The 22,338-nt window shown below is 36.0% G+C and overlaps 1 protein-coding gene across 1 annotated transcript; it reads right to left on the reverse strand.

Annotated features, from left to right (window-relative positions):
- Window positions 1-3,937: 3,937 nt before the first annotated feature.
- On the reverse strand, window positions 3,938-10,827 carry LOC117333042 (cartilage matrix protein-like). Its single transcript, XM_033892159.1, has 12 exons — window positions 10,737-10,827; window positions 9,717-9,732; window positions 8,278-8,898; window positions 8,026-8,070; window positions 7,842-7,877; window positions 7,478-7,689; window positions 6,819-7,041; window positions 6,224-6,355; window positions 6,000-6,026; window positions 5,327-5,761; window positions 4,965-5,093; window positions 3,938-4,453 (listed from the first exon to the last, which is right to left on the reverse strand). The coding sequence occupies exons 1-12, from the start codon at window positions 10,773-10,775 to the stop codon at window positions 4,326-4,328; spliced, it is 2,043 nt and encodes a 680-aa protein (XP_033748050.1). The 5' UTR covers window positions 10,776-10,827; the 3' UTR covers window positions 3,938-4,325.
- Window positions 10,828-22,338: the final 11,511 nt, after the last annotated feature.

Raw genomic sequence — 22,338 nt, forward strand, 5'->3', positions numbered from 1 at the left:
ACACGCATGACTATGTTTGATGGTAAAGGATGTTTAACCCACTGTCAGTTAATGTGACAAGGTGGGGTGTTGTACTACTGGGTCCAGGTGTGGCCTTTCATTATGATGACGCTATACAATATTTGTTATTTGTTTACGCCGTCGCTAAATGACTTAATTGTTACACCTGTTCCTATACGTAACTCAATTAGTGTTAAACATTTACTGTTAGACAAGACACGTGTAACATGGTTACAGTTACTGATACACCTGTTTACATGTTCAAATTACACATCTACGTTAACACCCGGTACAGGTAACAGTTTGCCATTATTAATGTATTTTTTCGGCTCGCTCCATCTTTTGTTGAGATGATTTCATTTTATTTTCCGTATGTTTTAATGTCTGCTCGTCCTTTTATTGTAAGGTCACCCACGGGCTTTGTGGTCACCGTAAGGCCTTATTGTGTAGTATCCAGAAGGTGTTTATACATTACGTTCAGGTATACATATTTGCCACCCACCATGAGGATACCTAGACAACCATAACGCTATATAGAGTATGCCTGGTGATAAGCTATTGAATTTTGTGGACATGTGTTTTTAGTTGAAAGTGCATGTTTTGTTATACAGACACAATTGTGATACACGAGCTAGACATGTAGATATACTTCCCAGATATACAATATCACGTGTCACATAAAGCTATGTTTAATGGACTATTAACTAGATAGATCAAATCGTATTAACAAGTGCATTGACACTTACACCTCCCTTTTTAAATGAATTTTATATAAATATAAACCTTTTATAGTATGATTTTATAAAAAAAATGGTCACTGTCATCCAAAAAAAAAAACGGAAATAAAATAGTGTGGTGATATGTAAGTTTCTAAACACCTGTACAGATAGGTATGCGAATCGGTATGAAAGGAGAACGCTAAACCACACCTTACTTGTATTAACGATAAACGTGCTGATCCTAACGTCCATTTGATAACATTCCAGAGTCTTATGTAAATTGTCAATATAGGATTTTACGAGCCTGTCTGTATGTAAAGCTATTTAATGCAAAACAATGTGTGAACAAGATTACTGGGTTAAACCATAGAAAGACTAACGGCTATAAAATAAGTAAATATCACAAGTACCACGAAACTTTGGATACAAATCATCTGCTATTCAAACGTTTGTACAAGGCACCTTTTTATAATACAAATAAAGAGTTAGATACAGGTAGATAGGGTCAAAAATTAATAAATCTATACAATACAGCCGTCCTTCTGTTAGTGACCGTTAGGCGACTTATGAAACTAAAAATGTTATAAAAATGTCAGAAACCTGATTTTTTGGGTTGGGGGGGTTGGGGGGTGGGGGGGGGGGGGGGGGGGTGCAATAGCCCAATAATTTATATTACATTATGTTTGATAGTAGATTTCAAGAAAATGCAAATCGTGTTAGTATTCACATAAATCAAAACGTACCTTACAAGATACCACACAAAGTATAAAGGATGCTAGTGTTAAGGGGACAACCATCATGAAGGAGAACAACAACAAGGTCACACTAAACGACAACGACAAGGCTACTGAAGGTCGCAACTCCCATTGAAAGTATGGGCTACTGAAATAACATCTTTACCATCTACCTACGTTATGGTATATCAAGTGCCGATATATGTAAATTGTATATACATCTATGTCTACAACAACAGAAGTGTTTAATTCATGTCAGTAAAATCAGCAATGATCCGTTTTCGCGACGTTAACAACAGAGACGGTATTTGGATTAAATATGTAGGCTTCCATATTTAATCATGTTAATGCTAACTCATGTTGTCCGTATACGACCCTGAATAAATCGAGGGCTTCTAACCCGATTCATTACAAATTACACTGAATACCATACGTTTCTAGACACTTAACATACAACTACATGTATCTTGATATTCAGTAAAACTGGTTCATCAGTTATTGAATTATTGATTGTAATTACTCTCTGATGATTATTTTTCATAATACATTCATAATCTATCCCTTTAATACTTTTGCAATATCATGTGCCCTTTTTTGGAAATTTCCTTAACGCTCTTCACAATACAATTGTTTTGATAAGGAGCGTAATTTAATTGTACATGAGTAAGAAGTGATGAGAGGGCCTCCCCTGAACTTCCTGGTTTATTTGCTATTATCAAAATAACTCCTTTTCTGATGCGCGTACATGTATAATATATAAACAAGGCAAAAGAAAGATTGAATTTAATTTCTAAATTGTTTCAGAACAGGGATGTGTGATTTTTCTCTGATCATTTATCAAGAAAAGATGTTTTCTGTGACATGCATTTATATTGATATCAAAAAGCATAACAACAATGCTGACTTCTATTTTTGAATATTTTCTAAAGGAAACATAAACCTGTCCCTTCTAAATCTTAGATATTTTCAATGTATGAACATGTATTTTTAAAACATTGTGTCATTATTTGTTTAAAATTCAAGAAATATTTGGTACAATACCTACAGTGTATAATGACCTCATCCGGCATTCACTCGGCTGTGAAGTGTTTCAATCCAAGGAAGATGGCCTAACATTTATTGTACCAATCTCAAAGGTATTTGACAGAAAGTGAACAGTTCAATTTACTTATTGCTGTACCGGCTCTATCACTTTACATGAATAACCAGTATACATTATGGGAGCAGATACTATAAACGACTAGACCAATTTATCAAACACTGGACATTTAACAATAATTTTTTCTCTGATAACTTCTATTCTGTCGATTTTTGTTTTGTTTTATTCTATCGCGTGTTTTTATATTGTTTTGAGCTTAAGAAACATGATATTGAACCTTATCCAATTTCAAGTTATGATACATATACCACATTTGTATTTGTAAAATAGTATTTTCTTATTTAAAAATGTTTTTAAGATTAACAGCTTTAAATATGGATTGCGTATAGGAGTATGCCGATTAATGGATACAACTGTTTCTTCATATCGTCATATCTAATGTTAGCGATCAAACGTGTGAGAATCTAGACGGGCATTCGGGAAGATCATCAAAGATTTGGAAGTTAAGATGGAATTCGGAAAGGCATCAAACCGTTGGAATTAAAAAAATCGCCAAGGCCAGGTTAAAGTACAGATACATATGTACATTAACTCCTATTCGCGTGCATTCACTAACCCTTATATTACATACACATGTATATAATAAATGTTTTAATACATTAACCTGTCAATAGCATTTTTCGAGGATTTTATTTAAAACTTTTACAGCGTTGAATGCTTGTCGCAAATATCAAATGACACCCATGGCATATACTTATATCAATGAAAAAATATAGTTAAGACCCACAAATAAAATCAGCAACAAATAATTCGTTATTATACCCAAAGTTACATTAAAATATAGAGGCGATGTACCTTACAATGTCTTTACAATGCAAGTAGTGATGCATTGACTATAAATTAAAAATAAAAACAAAACAAAACAAAAAAGGGAAGCTTAAACGTTCGGAATGTGGTAATAGCGTGAAGTATATACCACGGTCTGTTCTTATTTTCAATAGATCGTAATTTGTCGGAGATGAAGCATCTTAGATATTGTGAGGTATGTGTAACACAGTATTACAACGTAACGTAGTGATAATGACCATCTATATTTTAATTAGATTGACAGTATTACTTCCTTTTACAGATACACATAGAGATCATACCGACTCGCACGGGAAACAGCACAAACATATGGCAGTCTGTGATGTCGTGTTATACTGCAGTACATAAAGGGAGAGAACATCACTTGAGAGGAGAACTTACAACGTTAACAGGGGGAACTAATTTTATTCCTGGTCATAGAAAATATGAATGTTCATGAATGACGTAAACACTGGTAACAAACGATCATATCACGCTTTTTAAACGAGAAAATCATGAAAAAGCACAATACAGCGAAATTATAGATATAATCTATTCTTTATTTTCAATCTTTGTAAATTATATACGTAAGTATATATAATGTACACTCGTCATATATAATGTGTAAGATATGAATAATTCTCCTTTACTGCTGATGAACGGCTTCTTTGTTAACACATATCGTTAGTCGATGTTTCAATTTCCATTTGTATTTACGAAACTGACATCATCTTTAAAATATAACAGATCATTAACGATCTTCACCATATATTTATTCCATATCTTTGGTTACTTTGTTTTGTAGAATAAATTTGTGATCAACTTTGTCAACATCTCACTCTTTAAAATCTTTTCTGACCGCGATCAGAGTCCACTAGTTTGTTTGTAATGGTAACGATCATGACTAGAATATTTTAAAGCGTGGTTTCAGTTGAACGACGAAGCTTTTTTCAGTATGTCAATAAGCGTCTCCATCTCCGCAGGAACTACGTCATCGAGCCCCTTCCCTAGTCCCCATGTCTCAGACGTTCGCTTTCCCTTGGCTTTTTTCCTTCCTACAAAGTATAACCAAATAATATTTTTGGGGGTTAATGTGGCATACCATCAAAACAAAAACGCAAAGATGGAATCCAAAATGTCAGTAAGTTTTGGGTTTTGATTCGCTGTTCATAACAATCTCCTCAGGCTACTCATGCAAGATTAATGTACTAAGGCACCTTTCTCTTGCTTTTTGTTCACAAAATGGATTAATGACACCTAACCAAGTGACATATCTGATCAAATGAAAATTGTCATTTATAGAAAGAATAATATTTTTCTCTGTCTTAAAAGCAAAAATAAGTTTTGACCGAATCACATATACCTACACATTACAAGACTGATAATTCGATACGAGGTCTGGAGACAAACGTTTGGTGAGATGTTCCATATTTTCAAAGCGTAGACTCAAAAGGATTCCTGTTCCTTGGAATCAATAACAAAGTGGACACATAGGTAAACATAGATACATTTTATCGTTTGTACGGTTAGAATCAGTTATCGTATGTAATATTACATATGACTTACCCTTGCAAGTTTTTAGAGCGAGGGCCTGGCGGATTGAATTGAGTGAGGAAAAGTCATCGACCATGAAATAACTATCAAGGTCAGAAGACATGATCCTCAGTTCATCCTCAACGATGTACTGACCGACACCTGTAATATACGGATATAACAGTGTACTGCGTTTTCATATCATATAGGCAAGGTAAACTAAATATATGTAGTATCACTTGAAAAGAATTAACTTTTAGATCGCATTGATACTCAAAATATAATCCCTGAAATACTCGTTTGAAAGCCACCGTAGTATCGCAAATCTAATAACCCTTAAACGAAATTCAACCCATTTTATTTATTTCTTTATTGATAGCACTACCGTAACATACCTATTGCATACATGCGTATCCCTAGTTCCTTCGCCGCTGCCGCCATAGCGTACGTTTTCTTGGGCTCACGTGAATTCCCATCAGTAATTATTATTCCTATCTTCGGTACATCGCTTCCCCGTGCACCAAAGTCTGCTGTGAACATCTGTTCGAACATCATTTGTATGGCCTCTGCGGTATACGTAAGTCCTGTTCTATAATGGACTTTTGAGAGAGCCTTTTCTACTTCGGCTGATGATGTGTACGTATCGAGGTTGAACTCAATCTGTGCTGTATTGGCGAAGGTTATAAGGCCAACTTGGGTGGAATCTAATCCAATATCAAACTGATTTACCACGTCCTTTATAAAACCGATGAGCTTATTAAAGTCTGACTGTCCAATACTAGTAGAGGCGTCCGCAATAAACGCAATATCTGCAACCTGTCGTCTACAAACTATATAAACAAATAGATAAATAAACTTCATAACTTTAAAAAATGTCATCATTAATTATTTTATTTCCTGAAAGTTGTGCAGATGTAATCACATACTAATTTTGAACAAAACCAAATATTAATATAAAACTACCCAATATGGAGGACTATTTAAGTTGTTTGTGACATAAATGGTCTAAATGGTCTAACCAGAATGTTTAAACCTGTGTCACACGAATCAAATTGTTGTGTTACTTACTTTCCTGTGGTCTGTCTTGTTGGTCCTCTGGAAAACAAATTTTTGAATTACTAAAATATTGCTGAAGTGTATTTCATTGTACAAAATGAACTGTTGTGAAATATTATTTTCTGTTTAAAATTGAATCAATTTCATATCAATGAGTCACTGTTCCTAATATTTATGTTCTCAATACGTTTTGATATAATTCCGTTAACGACACCTGAAGCCTTTCAGTGTTTTACCTTTGCAGACCCGGTATGCCAAAATGTCCTTGATTGTGTTGAGAGCTCCAAGATTCTCGACAGTAAAGACATAGTCAGAATTCGGGTCGGACGCCAGGGTGTTAAGCTCGGCTCTGTTCACGGATCCAATACCTACGGAGACATGTTTTCCAGTAATTCATTCCATTTGGATTCCAATATACATGTACGTGTATATTATTATCAGGTCTTTTGTAAGATTAGACACCTTGGTAAGGGTCATTAAACAGTTAAGTATTTAGAATAAAGTTGGCGATTTATATTATATTCTAAACAAACCCAGCCGCCTTTGTCAGAAAGTTTTCAGAGCATATTATGGTCAAACCCAGCCATCTTTGTCAGAAAGTTTTCAGATCATGTTATGGTCAAACCCAGCCATCTTTGTCAAAAAGTTTTCAGAACATGTTATGGTTAAACCCAGCCATCTTTGTCAGAAAGTTTTCAGAGCATGTTATGGTCTATAAACTGTATTCCACACTGCCCCTGCCGTTAACACCAGCATGTGCATTATATTTATACTTCTTGAACATATTGTTGATTTTAGCCAAAAGCTTGAACAGAATTTTAATGATCCTACCTATTGCAAACATGTAAATCCCCTTGTTAAGAACTTGCGCTGCTTGTCTACGAGTCTTGTATGGGTCGGTAGAGTTCCCGTCCGTGACGATTATCCCAACCTGTGCCACGCCTTTCCGAGCTCCATTCCCGACTGTGAAACCTTCATTCATGAGCATTTTGAGAGCCTCGTTGGTGTAGGTGTTTCCCCCCTGCCAGTCTATTGCCTTTACGGCGGTCTTTACCTAGAAATAAGGTGAGGTTAGAATGTTTATAACAGACAACTTTCATTCATACCACAGAGACATATTTCTGTGTAGTAGATAAAGAAAGAATGGTATGTTGGTAACGTTGTACTTTTTATTGATTGCATGTCCTGTATCTTGCGGATGTGGTGACGATTTTTTTATCAGTTTAATACTGAAATACTAGAATTAAATGTGACCACGTTTTCCCTCTGCATACTATTTACTTTACTAATTACCTGGATTAAGAGACCACCTATCGTCTGTGATCTATTTTTTGCCTCCCTTGGAATGTCACATTTGGCAGGTTTAACTGTACATTAAACATGAGAGAGAAAATGAACTGACTACGTTTTGCAATAACGTATATGTGCATTCCAATGTGCTTAAAGTCACTTTTTAAGCTGTACGGTCACGTGACTACTGATTTACATACCTCATCTTTACTGGTGTAACGGTTGAGAGGGAAACGCATGGTTGCATTGCTACTGAAGGTTATGACCCCAACATGGGTGAGGTCATTTCCTACGTCTAGGTAGTCGACGACCTGATTCACAAAGGACAATTCCAACCGGAAGTTCTGGGCTGTATGAATGCTACTGGATTCATCAATTATGAAAAAGACGTCTGCCGGTTTTCCTTGGCACACTGTAACAACATAATATTATGATTACCTTTAAAGATTCCACGGTCATATATATACTAGATGGGACTATATGAAAAATGACACGTGCGTATTCGATTTGTGACGTAGAAGTCATAGTTATGTTAAACTTTCCTATATCGAAGTGTAAGTTTACCTTCTTTTGGATCTTCTCCAGATGGTTTGGTTGGTGCTGAAAAGATAAAAGAGTATGCTGTAGCAATATGCAAAAGACGTTTATTTACAGACAGGGAGTTAACAAGGTTAACGAAAATAATTTCAAAATAAAATACATGCATATAGGCGTTGATAAAAGTTATTCACTCACGCATCCTACTTACTAATTGGTTGAGAGCTTGTGACTGGAGGAGGCTGTGTTGTGACAGCTAAAATAAATAAAATATGAAATAAAAGTAAGCTTTACTTATTCAGTAGATACATGATTGTTTATTGATATACATGTACTTTTACCATCTTTATTATAAAACGTTCGAACATCTGTTTAAGCGCGTTAATTCATGGTTCATGATTGATGATACTAATAAAATAGCTGATATCGTGGTATATTTGCATATAAGAAGCAGTTTTCTCACCGTAACATGCCCTGTAAGACAGTTCCTCTTTGATTTTTTCCGTGTTTAACTGATTGTAGCTGTCGACCTTGATGACAAACGTGTCGTCTGGATCAGAAGCTATACCATTGAGTTCGTCCATATTCACGGAAGATCCGATTCCAACAGCAAACATGTATATGTTGTCGTTCCTTGCTAATTTAGCTTGCTTTTGCGTTTCGGCCTTACCCTGTCTGGAAGAATATCTGTCATAGCCCCCGGGGTTGGTTGTTCCGTCTGTCAGGACAATGCCCACATGGACAGCATCGTCACGAGCACCGTTGCCCGGAGCAAATAGATAGGTGCGCATGCGTTCAATGGCTTTGTACGTCCTAGTGGCTGGGCCTTCGCTATAACGAATGTTACTAACGTCTTTAATTACACTTGCTTGGTCAGCATTTGTTTTGAACCTGAACTCGTCATATACATTTGCGCTATAGGAGACTGCTGCAAATTGGACATCTTCAGGACTCACGTCAAACCGTCTAACTACATCTTCGATAAACCTTTTTTGAACTTCAAAATCCACCTCCCATATACTGCTGGAGGAGTCAACAACGAAAGCGATGTCCACCTTGCATTTCAGTTGATCAATATTTCGACCTAACAACATAAGGACGGATCATATCTTAGTAGCACAGTTTAATAACTATATGGTAACATGACAAAAAAAGGGGGAAAAAGAACTGAAAAAGAAAAATCGGGGAAACTTAGCTTTAGGTATAGAGGTGATATAAAAACAAAAGGAAATGTGTCAAAAACTAAACATGTAATTATAATTGACATTTGGATCATGGTTTAATAAATGTAACTTTTAAATTTTGTTCATTATGATGATAAAATTGATTGATAGATGTTTCAACAGGTGTAAAAGTCATGATGTCTTATCTTACACTCGGGAAACATAGTATACGCATTTGTGTTGTATTTGTTTTTATATTATTATCATTTTAATGCAATGCCGCATACGTTATCTGTACCTTCAATCTAACAACATTTTCCATTGCTAATATTTTTTAAATGAGGTTCATTAGCAATATTAATGAGTTACATTGTTTACATTGAGACGTTGCATTGTTTATATATATGAGGTACATTACGCTCGTCTTAAAACGTGAGCATAGTAGATGGTGCTTTGTTTTCCAACATACCATGCGACAATCTACTGGATCTTATCGCGTATTACTATTCTTCATATAACAAACCGACATTTTCCATTGTTAACATTTAATGGAAATAATGGCAAGATTTGATTAGGTACATATAATATATTGATAGAAGACATTCATAGTTAAATGACATTGTTTGCAATTAAACTTTTTAGAGTGACGGGTCACGCTACGTTGCCTATCTCATGGTCTCAAACACACAACTTTTTCAAGAAGAATATTGTCTCTATCGGGTTCATGTAAATAACTTACCATTAGCCAAGTTGATCTGAAAATGTACAAGTAGCTTGTTAGGAAGTGATACAAATACGGAACATGCACGTCAAAGAAATGGAGATTTCCTTTAATATTAAAACATAAAAATGTCTATCTAGAATAACGCAATCTAATTAAAATCTAGATGGTCATTATCACTACGTTACATGAACACCATCTATATTTTAATTAGATTGAGAATAACGTTGCACAAAACATGAAAACAAGTAGTCTGCAGCAATATTGAGTATTCTAAATTATTCCGATTTTTGTGTTATATTCCAGACTTAATCAAAATAAATTATACAAAAAATTTAAATGGGAAAATGACAAATACAGATATATAGACAAAAACGACCAGTACAATACTAAATAGTACAAATATAGCAAAAACCATTATGTTTTAATTTTTAAATTGTTTTAAGAATAACGATACAATGATAAATACATGTCTTTAATGAAATGAAGCGGAGTGCGAAATTGTTCTGTCCAAAGTGAAATGATATACTTAATATAAAAAACAATTCATGATAGTGCCTCTGCAGATTGTGACACGTTTTAAGATAGTCACTAAGCTTGTTTCTGTGTATAGTCAGACATAGTATAAAGTATGTAAACATGACTATTGATATTACATATTTTAAATGTATCTTCAGACAGAATATTCAAACAAAAATAGTAGCAAATGATAATACATCCATACATAACCAACATTCATATAAAGCATTGTATGGAATAAAAACAAAGTTAGGAATACGTAGATTGTAGCAATCGTAAATTGATAGATAAGTACGAATTCTATTAAATCAATCATTTATATCGGAGCATCATAATGATTCTAATATCAAAACTGTATCAAATGATGCATTAAAAACAACTGACCATACGTCAGTGAAGTGAAGTGAAATATGCTGGACATCAGAATGTAGATTTACTTAAAACAGGCTACATGTTTGGATTTAAAACCTGAGCCCTACCATGAATTTCCTTGTATGTATAGTAAAATAGGATACTCACCAGTAGTACAATGGTCGAACAGAACCTGAATAAATACATATTTCAAACGTGTAGCGTCACTGTGTCCTGCTGCTGATACTGTCACATTCACATCTTCTCCGCCTTATATACCACAGAGAAATGGAAATTACAGGTTAGATATAAAAAATAATGTGGTAATTAGTATCGTATTTGGTCGAAATAATTGTTGCACCAAAAATCTCATTAATGTAAAATTACGTCCGCATATATCTGATATCTAGTTACTGTAGAAGATACCTAACATTTTTTATTAATTGTCACATGGAAAGGGTGTGTCAAATCATGTGGGGACATGCGGTTTATTTAAAGTTGAAAATAACTGTCAACTGCATGTAACATGTCTAACATTTATCGTATTGAATGCTATATAACTTTCTATTAAATGTGATAAGCATTGTATTGTCGAAGGCTAAATGTTAGATTTAATTTGTCATTTTGAAGTGCAATAGTACGGAAGCGTATTAGGGCCACTATAAAAAAAATTAAATCGTACGTACGCTAATTCGTACGCACGGATTGCTAATTCGTACGTACGATTTACTCATTCGTACGTACGATTTACTAATTCGTACGTAGATTTTTATAATTCGTACGTACGGATTACTAATTCGTACGTACGGATTACTAGTTCGTACGTACGATTTACTCATTCGTTCGTACGATTTACTAATTCGTACGTAGATTTACTAATTCGTACGTACGATTTACCAATTCGTACGTACGATTTACCAATTCGTACGTACGATTTCATAATTCCAGAGACATATATAGAGAGATAAGTAACATCGCTATTTATTCGTGACCACTCAAGCATATCCCTTATCGAGAGCGTCTTGTCCCATCAAACACACGCGAGCAAGGGTAAATCGGGCTTAGCGCATGTGTGTATCGATGTACTGGAACTTATTCGACATGTTCTGGTCAATCCGCCATTACGTCAGACCAAAACGTCGTCAATGTTCAATACACACAAAAAGCACATGGTTTTATTTAGGCCACTACAAAAGTTACTACATTATCCAAAAACTATCATACTTATGGGATATGGTCTTGTTTATTATGCACATTGTTGTCATTTATCCGTATTTTCGAAAACCCCATCTTCCCTGTGGTGTGCTTGACTTTCATACTCAAAATACGAACACTTTGACAGAAATGTGATATATTCCATATTGATGACACTTCTGCACTTTGCTATTAATGCAATTAAAGCACATCATTGGATCTTGGTGATGATTTCAAATAGAAATTATCGATAACTATGTGTCTGGTTTTCAAGTGTTTTCCATTATGGCATTAGGAGAAGACTGAACAGAGCGACTGCAAAGGATTGTGGGAGGGTCAAATAGAGAGCTGCCAATCTCTCTATATATGTCTCTGCTAATTCGTGCGTACGAATTAGTAATCCGTACGTACGAATTAGTAAATCGTACGTACGAATTAGTATATCGTACGTACGAATGAGTAATCCGTACGTACGAATTAGTAGATCGTACGTACGATTTATTTTTTTGTATTGGCCCTTATACGCTGCCGTACAATAGAGTATGATAATGTCAAAACAAGCATTAATCATAATAAACTACTTGTGTCGTCTACTAAATTGTCGTGTAATCGTGAAAATCTCACTTATTATGTTTTGTTGGCAATACAAATGTACATGGAATGATTTTTAAAAACAACCTCACTGCTGTTAATGGGTATGGCAATAGAACGAGATAAGCATGGAGGAAACAAGATAAGAAACAGGCACGTATTTAATCCAACGGATGAACTACAGCTCTTGGGAATTAACTTTAACAATACATTAAGAGCAATGGTCGAATTGACGAGAGTAAAATGTGACTAAAATAATAAAAAAAAACCGACTTATCTTAATAAGCGATATCAAAAGTTCGAGGCAAGTGAACCCCATGTACACTTGTAAGATGAATCTATGTCACACAAATGAAAACTCAATGCCTTTTTCCTTTAGTGTAGGTCAAAAGTAAGAATTTAGGGCAGATTGACCTACAGTTGATACATGACACACGTAGATAAGTTCAAATAACAGGTAGTATATGAGATGAAATCCAGACCAACTGTTTCTTTGAGAAAGGTCAAATGTAAAAATGTAGGTCATCTTGGTGAAACCATGAGCATATAACTGAAGGTCCTGAGACAAGAAGTATTCAAGATAGGGAAAGTACGGACGGAGGCAGACAACGCAAAACTATTGTCCCTCCCTTCTCCCCCTCCCACAGTTCCCTTTCCTCATGCATAAAAAGCCGAAAAGGTTACTTTCGGCCTTTGCGCAGGACCTTCACCAAAGACATTTGGTCCACCTCCCTTTTCTGCGATATGAAAAATAAGTCTTAGAGGTATACAGAATGTGAAAATAACAGATGCATCCATGTCCAGCCTTGGCAGCAACCACGAGTAATAGTATATTCAAAATCACCAAATAAAGTACTGAACAAAATTATTTTTAAAATGCATAAACGCCTATTCTATGATGGAATTCTTCTTTGCAATGAGTTGCAAGATGTCACTTGTTCAAAAACGGGTGAAGGATAGTCCTGGGTTTATCTCATTACATGTAGAAAAGAGCGTCTCTTCCAATCTTACAACGAGATCGGTGTTATTGGAAAGAATATGAGAGAATACGACCTGGTGTAACCCTGTTTATAGAAGGATCAGACAAACGAGTCTGCAGAATAGAACATTTTCTTTCGTGTATTAAAGTCACATTAAAGAAAGCAAAATCGATCTAGTACCCTTATTCCAACACTAAATTTCATATAATTATTTTGTCTTTGCATTTGGCTTTCTTTCTTGTGTGCTCTTTCTCCCTGTCAATTGCTTTTGTCTGTTGGGTGTCGCCCTGACATCTGTCCTCATTCGTCCCTGCTGTTGGCGTCACTTTGCTCTCTGTTCTTACACGTTGCTGATGTCTTCTTTTCCACTCATCCTGATACGACACGAGTTGCTGTTTATTTTGTTGTTGGTATCTCCTTTCCTATACACCTTCCTCATATGACAGTGGCTGCTGATTTCCCTAAAACATATGTCTTCATACGCCCCTTCCTGTTAGTATCTCCTCTCCAAGACACTCGTCCTCATATGACATTGGATTCTGGTTACTATAAAACATCTGTCCTCAAATATTTTCGGCCACAATCTGTCCTACATTTTGCGCTAAATGTGTATATAATCATATCATAAAATCATATCAACATTTAAATATAACTAATTCTCTCATTTACAAAATGTTTGGCTGTCGTTGTTCTTACTTACCCTCCGTACCGTTTAAATAGCAGTTAGCCTGTAACATTGCACTTATCTGACCCTCCATGTCCTATTCCAGATGTAGTTAGTAAAAGGTAATTAGCATTCTACTGAAAACGATAATGAACATTTTATGACTTTTTTGTGAGCTCATTGATCACAGTTAATAAGCACTTTACTTTAACTGTAGTTTGAGATAAATTACTCAATAAATTGCTGTATACAAACCAGGTCTGCATTTGCAGGCACCTTATCGTAATACATATGTCATGTCTCTATTATCTTGATATTATTTATGACACTATGGCACTCTCAGTTAGACTGGAACCGAACTAAGGTATCATCACAGCCAGACATGGTGACTACATCACTGCTTATTTAATAAATATTTCAGTAATGGACTAATTCCCAAACGTTTTGTTAATATTTATCTGATTGGTAAATTTTAATGGTCCGTGAATATCAACATTTTAAACGTAAATTAATATCATAATATCAATATTATTACACTCAATTTACTCGAATATAGAGTTTAAATGATGAAAATTAGAAACAAGAAAGGGTTACTGATGCAAGAAAAACCAGGCTGACATTTTCCAGTTACACTTCAACATTATACCAAATTGTGATCGGTACGCATACTGTGCTGAAGAGAAAAGAAACGCATTTTTAACAAATTGCTTTACTACTTGTTCACATAACTGTCAGTGTGTGCGAGATGCATGCGTATAGTGTATGTGCGTGTTTTGGGAGGCTACGGTATATTGCCGTTTGTCTCCATTTGATCGTCGTCTGACTGTCGTCGATTACATAGTGCCATCTTACTGAATCATACTGCCAAAGTCACTCAGTATGACACATCAGATTCTCGCAAACACGATCAAATCGCAGTCTCCAAAAACAAACACACACACATACACTTCACATTGGGAAATCGTCCTCCTATTGATGTTTGTGTAAGAAGACTTTCCTTATCGATGTTTGTGTATAGGAGGTTTACTCCTATTGGTGTTAGTGTATAGAAGTTTTACTCCTATTGGTGTTTGTGTATAGAAGGTTTACTCCTATTGCTGTTTGTGTATAGAAGGTTTAACCCTACATATTACTTCTAATAAAGTGTACATATTTGTAAATATTTTGTACAACATTTGCAATTTTAATACAGCTCTGAAGGATAAGTAAAATTTTCTGTTATTTTAGAGCTGTGAATACCATGGTAACAGCTTAAAAAATGCTCAAAAATTGCAAAATATTATATTTGACCCAAAATGACACAATTCTCTACACATTTTTTTTTCTGAAACATATATGAAATTAAATATCTCTATCCCATAGACAGAATTTATCTTGTTTTGACATATATTGTAAATTAAGTTTTCCTGCTATCTTACCTTTTCGGTGGGCTTCCATTTTTCGCTGTAGGCAAAACTAAATATCCTGTGTAAACACACTTGCGGAAAATCCGGAAATTTAAAATCCGGAACCAATTTACTAATTTTTGTTTCAACAAATGTGAAGCCTGTATGTACTACTTCATACTGAATATACCAATTATAGTGTACATTTATTTTTTTCATTTTTTATGCATATCATAATACAGGAGTTATTTGCTTAACAAAAAATTGCCCATGGCCAGCCTGTCCTACTGTAGTGTGCTATCTTATGTAAAGCGTTCTCCTATAGACGTTTATGTAAAGAAGGCTTACTTCTGTTGACGTTATGTAAAGAAGGCTTACTCCTATAGACGTTTATGTAAAGAAGGCTTACTCCTATAGACGTTTATGTATAGAAGGCTTTCCCCTATTGGTAATAGTTTACAGACGGTTTACTCATGTTGAGTTTTGTCGCAACGCATGATCTTGGGACTTTAGTATCACTGAAGAGTCATTGAAAGAAGAAACAGCTATATGATAGAGTTGATATAATTAATTTTGGCTACGTTTTATCTAATTTTGAATTTGTTCTGAACATTGTTAAAAGTGTATCTTTTGTATCGTTAACATTAATTAAAATTTTGATATAGTAGTAACAGATATATTAGTATCGATCGATTATTGTATAATAGCTACTTATCCTGGTCGTATGACGTTTTTTGACCAAAATGTAAGTCAAATATATCTTTACTTGTATATCGTAACAGAGTGTCATAGAGCAATGGTTTTAAACATCTGCAATTTCATACTGCAGTAGTATAAAAAATCATCGGTACCATACAGCAGTAGTAAAAAAAACCTATTCAGTATCATACAGCAGAAGTATCAAACCTCATGAGCGGTATTATACAGCAGTAGTATTAAATGTCAGCAAATGGCAACAAACCTCAGTAGTATCATACAGCAGAAGTATCAACAGTTGACAGTATCATACAGCAGTAGTATCAGATCAGTATCCTACAGTGATAATATACAGCGTAAGTAACAAACATCATCTGCACCATACAGCAGTAGTATCAAACTTCATCAGTATCATACAACAGTAGTATCAAACTACATCAGCATCATACAACAGTAATATCAACCTACATCAGTATCATACAACAGTAGTATCAAACTACATCAGTATCATACAACAGTAGTATCAAACCATCTTAGTATCATACAGCAGTAGTATCAAACTAAATCAGTATCATACAGCAGTAGTATCAAACTACATCAGTATCATACAGCAGTAGTATCAAACTACATCAGTATCATACAACAGTAGTATCAAACTACATCAGTATCATACAGCAGTAGTATCAAACTACATCAGTATCATACAGCAGTAGTATCAAACTTCATCAGTATCATACAACAGTAGTATCAAACCACGTCAGTATCATACAGCAGTAGTATCAAACCACGTCAGTATCATACAACAGTAGTATCAAACCATGTTAGTATCATACAGCAGTAGTATCAAACTAAATCAGTATCATACAGCAGTAGTAACAAACTACATCAGTACCATACAGCAGTAGTAACAAACTACATCAGTATCATACAACAGTAGTATCAAACCATGTTAGTATCATACAGCAGTAGTATCAAACTAAATCAGTATCATACAGCAGTAGTAACAAACTACATCAGTACCATACAGCAGTAGTAACAAACTACATCAGTACCATACAGCAGTAGTATCAAACCACGTCAGTATCATACAACAGTAGTATCAAACCATGTTAGTATCATACAGCAGTAGTATCAAACTAAATCAGTATCATACAGCAGTAGTAACAAACTACATCAGTACCATACAGCAGTAGTAACAAACTACATCAGTATCATACAACAGTAGTATCAAACCATGTTAGTATCATACAGCAGTAGTATCAAACTAAATCAGTATCATACAGCAGTAGTATCAAACTACATCAGTATCATACAGCAGTAGTATCAAACTACATCAGTATCATACAACAGTAGTATCAAACTACATCAGTATCATACAGCAGTAGTATCAAACTACATCAGTATCATACAGCAGTAGTAACAAACTACATCAGTATCATACAGCAGTAGTATCAAACCATGTTTGTATCATATAACAGTAGTATCAAACTACATCAGTATCATACAACAGTAGTATCAAACCACGTCAGTATCATACAGCAGTAGTATCAGACCTGATCAGTATTATACAGTGGTAATATACCACGTAAGTAACAAACACCATCTGTACCATACAGCTGTAGTATCAAACTACATTAGTATCATACAACAGTAGTATCAAACTACATCAGTATCATACAGCAGTAGTATCAAACTACATCAGTATCATACAGCAGTAGTAACAAACTACATCAGTATCATACAGCAGTAGTATCAAACCATGTTTGTATCATATAACAGTAGTATCAAACTACATCAGTATCATACAACAGTAGTATCAAACAACATCAGTATCATACAACAGTAGTATCAAACTACGTCAGTATCATACAACAGTAGTATCAAACTACATCAGTATCATACAACAGTAGTATCAAACTACATCAGTATCATACAACAGTAGTATCAAACTACATCAGTATCATACAGCAATAGTATCAAACCATGTTAGTATCATACAACAGTAGTATCAAACCACGTCAGTATCATACAGCAGTAGTATCAGACCTGATCAGTATTATACAGTGGTAATATACCGCGTAAGTAACAAACACCATCTGTACCATACAGCTGTAGTATCAAACTACATTAGTATCATACAACAGTAGTATCAAACTACATCAGTATCATACAGCAGTAGTATCAAACTACATCAGTATCATACAGCAGTAGTATCAAACTACATCAGTATCATACAACAGTAGTAACAAACTACATCAGTATCATACAGCAGTAGTATCAAACTACATCAGTATCATACAGCAGTAGTATCAAACTACATCAGTATCATATAACAGTAGTATCAAACTACATCAGTATCATACAGCAGTAGTATCAAACTACATCAGTATCATACAGCAGTAGTATCAAACCACGTCAGTATCATACAACAGTAGTATCAAACCACGTTAGTATCATACAGCAGTAGTATCAAACTTCATTAGTATCATACAACAGTAGTATCAAACTACATCAGTATCATACAACAGTAGTATCAAACTTCATCAGTACCATACAGCAGTAGTATCAAACTACATCAGTATCATACAGCAGTAGTATCAAACCACGTCAGGATCATACAGCAATAGTATCAAACTACATCAGTATTATACAGCAGTAGTATCAAACTACATCAGTATCATACAACAGTAGTATCAAACTACATTAGTATCCTACAGCAGTAGTATCAAACTTCATCAGTACCATACAGCAGTAGTATCAAACTACATCAGTATCATACAGCATTAGTATCAAACTACATCAGTACCATACAACAGTAGTATCAAACCACGTCAGTATCATACAACAGTAGTATCAAACCACGTTAGTATCATACAGCAGTAGTATCAAACTTCATTAGTATCATACAACAGTAGTATCAAACTACATGTAACCCTTCTAGCTCGGCGATACAACTCGACACGAGTTTATGGTTTCAATATGTTTATTTTCTATATATATATGAACCTGCAATAAAAGATACGAAACTATCACTTAATATATATGTACAGGTGTAGTTTCGGTTTTTATTTATAGCATGGTATATTTAAAAATGCATTTAGACGGAGCTACTATTATACAGTTATATAATTAGTATACAGGTACTTACCAGCGACCGGAGAGGAAGGCAATACTGTGACAATATAGAATATATCTATGCAGGAGCTCCGTCCTGCTTCGCAGCTAAGTGCTGAGTGAATGGGACATACAGGGTAGACAGGGTGGTGATGTGTGCAGGTGGAATCACGTGCAACTCGCTCACGACACGATATACCCGTGGTGACACGGGTACATCCAAAACAGCACAAACAAGTGTGACTTAGTGCAATGAGTACACCCTGTTACATATTCCCCCCCTTTCCTTGAATGACACCCGACATTCCCAGGATGTACCCAGTGTTGTCATACTATACTGGTTATCTACATCAAGGGTTAAAGCCACACTGACTATAGGAATACATATTCCAAGTTAATGAGATATACCTATAGATAGTGTGTCACAACATTGTACTAGTAACAACGAAGTTTAGGCGCACAGACTCAGTACCCAAGGCTATAAGGCACTTATATCAACCATATGATAACTTGTACTCTTTTACAAAAGACAAGGAGATTTACTACATATTTGGGTGAGATGGTTTAAGTTCACCCGGAAAGGTTATCACAAATTCACAAGGCCAATCTCATTGAGTCTATATGTACCTGTAGAAAGTTGTTCTGGTAAGAACAATATATATAACATCTATAAAACAACTTAGTGATAAAATACAAACTAGATTTACCTACAACACCTGATATTGAGTGGTTGGGGAGCCCCCTACCTACTCACAGGCGAATAGGAGACATATTTTATAAAACAAGTTAAGGATAAAACCAAGATAAAATTATCACAATTTAGAATTCTACACGAATATTTCATGATCACCAGATCTCATCAGCTCAGCCTGTTGAGAGAGTACCCAATGACCGTACCTATCCGGTGGTTTACGTGTTCTAGTGGACTGTCGAACCACTGGTGGGCTCTGTGTTGGTGCTATGAGGGAACTTCCCTCAAGATCACCGATATCTGAGACTGTTGGATCACTGGTAATATCACCCAGTTCTACACTGGTGTCTCCAAGTTCCACTACACTGACACCCTCATCGTGATCTGTGACCTCAATGGATATAGGTTTCGGGGCAGTACCGGTCAGGGTATGGGGTTTTCTCTCTGGACGTTTCCTGGAAATTTGTCGCTGTACAGGTTCCTCATCGGATTCTGATACTTCAGAACTCTCCGATCCAGAGGACATGTCGATTGGGTTAGGGGGAGTTGGCTTGGATGACCTTGCTTTGCAGCGGCTCTCCTCGATGGGGACATCTATGGGCATAGCATTGAAGTACATCAACATATTCCGGTGTAGGGTCCGTTTACGTCCCTTCCCGGTCTCAAGTTGTACCTCGTATACAGGAATATCACTACTAGGCCTATTGATAACCTTGTAGGGTTCCTGTTCCCATCTATCTGCCAATTTGTTCTTTCCCTTTAGACCGACCTTCCTTACAAGGACACGATCTCCTATTTCGAGTTTTGACTCCCGAATCGACCTGTCATAACGACTTTTATTGCGTGCAGACACCTTGGCGGCCTCAGTACCAGCAACCTTGTAGGCATATTTCATCCTATCTCTAAGCTTACTGACGTACGAGGCATGGTCTGTCGCCCCTTGTTCACAAGGGTCTGTTCCAAGGAAAACATCCACAGACAGGCGAGGATGCCAACCGAACATTAAAAAATGTGGTGAGAAACCGGTGGCATCGCTCCGTGAAGCATTATAGGCTTGGACTAATGGCGCTACATAAGACTTCCAGTCCACTTTCTGGTGCTCCTCAAGGGTAGCCAGCATACCAAGAAGTGTACGGTTAAACCGTTCGGCTGACCCATTTCCCATGGGATGGTAGGGGGTAGTTCTGGTTTTCTGAACTCCTGCGATCTTACAGAGTTCTCTTATAACTTTGCTCTCAAAGTTGCGACCCTGATCACTATGGAGACGTTCAGGAAAACTGTAAAAGGCTATGAAATGTTCATAAAGTGCCTTCGCAGTTGTGTGTGCTGTCTGGTTCCGACAGGGCACAGCCTGAGCGTACCTGGTAAAATGATCAGTTATCACCAGAATATTTTCAATACCACCCTTCGAGGGCTCCAATGTGAGAAAGTCCATGCAGACTAACTCCATCGGTCTCGTGGTATGGATTGGTACCAGCTCAGCCCGCGGGCCTACTGGAGTTTTGCGTCTTATGCACCGTCCACAGTTCTCAACTCTGTCATCTACATCTTTTTCTAGACCTGGCCAGTAAAACCTCTGTCTAGCTAACCAAAGAGTTTTCTCCCTTCCCTGATGACCAACATCATCATGGACCCCTTTCAGCGCTAGGGAGTGGTATTGTCTTGGCAGCACTAGCTGTTTTACCTCCTGACCGTCTAGAGAGGTGGTTCTGTATAGCACGCCCTCGTGTAGATGAAACCTTTTCCAAGTTCTCATAATTTTCTGAACATATGGGGACTCATCCTTCCGGTTATTCCCCCTGGGATGAAAACCGGCTCTCTTAAGGTCTATAACCCTGGCAATATCCTTATCCTCCTCCTGCTGTTTCCCCCAATCAATTGTGCTAAGACCATCTTTACATGTAATACCCTCACTGGCCAGGTGAGAGGACAGCTTAGTATGGTCAGCAACACTGTCAATCAGTGGAGCTAGAACAGTTGAAATAACATCCTGCTGGTTATAGGACTCTGGGTTTGCGTGGCCTTTGTAGGCATTCCACACTCTAATTGAATATGGCGGAATCTCTAGAAATACAAGTTTTACCTTACTAAATGTGGATATAAATTTCACTAATCTATCAATATGGAATTTGCAATAATCAGAACATTCCTCATCAGTACTGTGACTCAAGGAGATGAATGGGCCTCTCTTAGTAGTAATATCACACGTACCTAACCAAATATACAATGTAATGTTGCCATGTTTATCAATAATTCCTGACAAATTTTTAGTGAGCCAGCTATAACTTTGGTCAAATTTAGCACCCGCCTTACAATAGAAATCAAATTTGTATCCCAGACACTCAATTATATCTAAATGGTTCCTCAGTGAAAAACCCTTACTACTTGTTAACAACACTGGGGTAAATTTAAGAGAATCTGGTGCATTCAAAGGCTTCTCAAGAAATTTCTTAAG

The sequence above is a fragment of the Pecten maximus genome, chromosome 8 (assembly GCF_902652985.1).
Source record: "Pecten maximus chromosome 8, xPecMax1.1, whole genome shotgun sequence".
Taxonomy (NCBI): domain Eukaryota; kingdom Metazoa; phylum Mollusca; class Bivalvia; order Pectinida; family Pectinidae; genus Pecten; species Pecten maximus.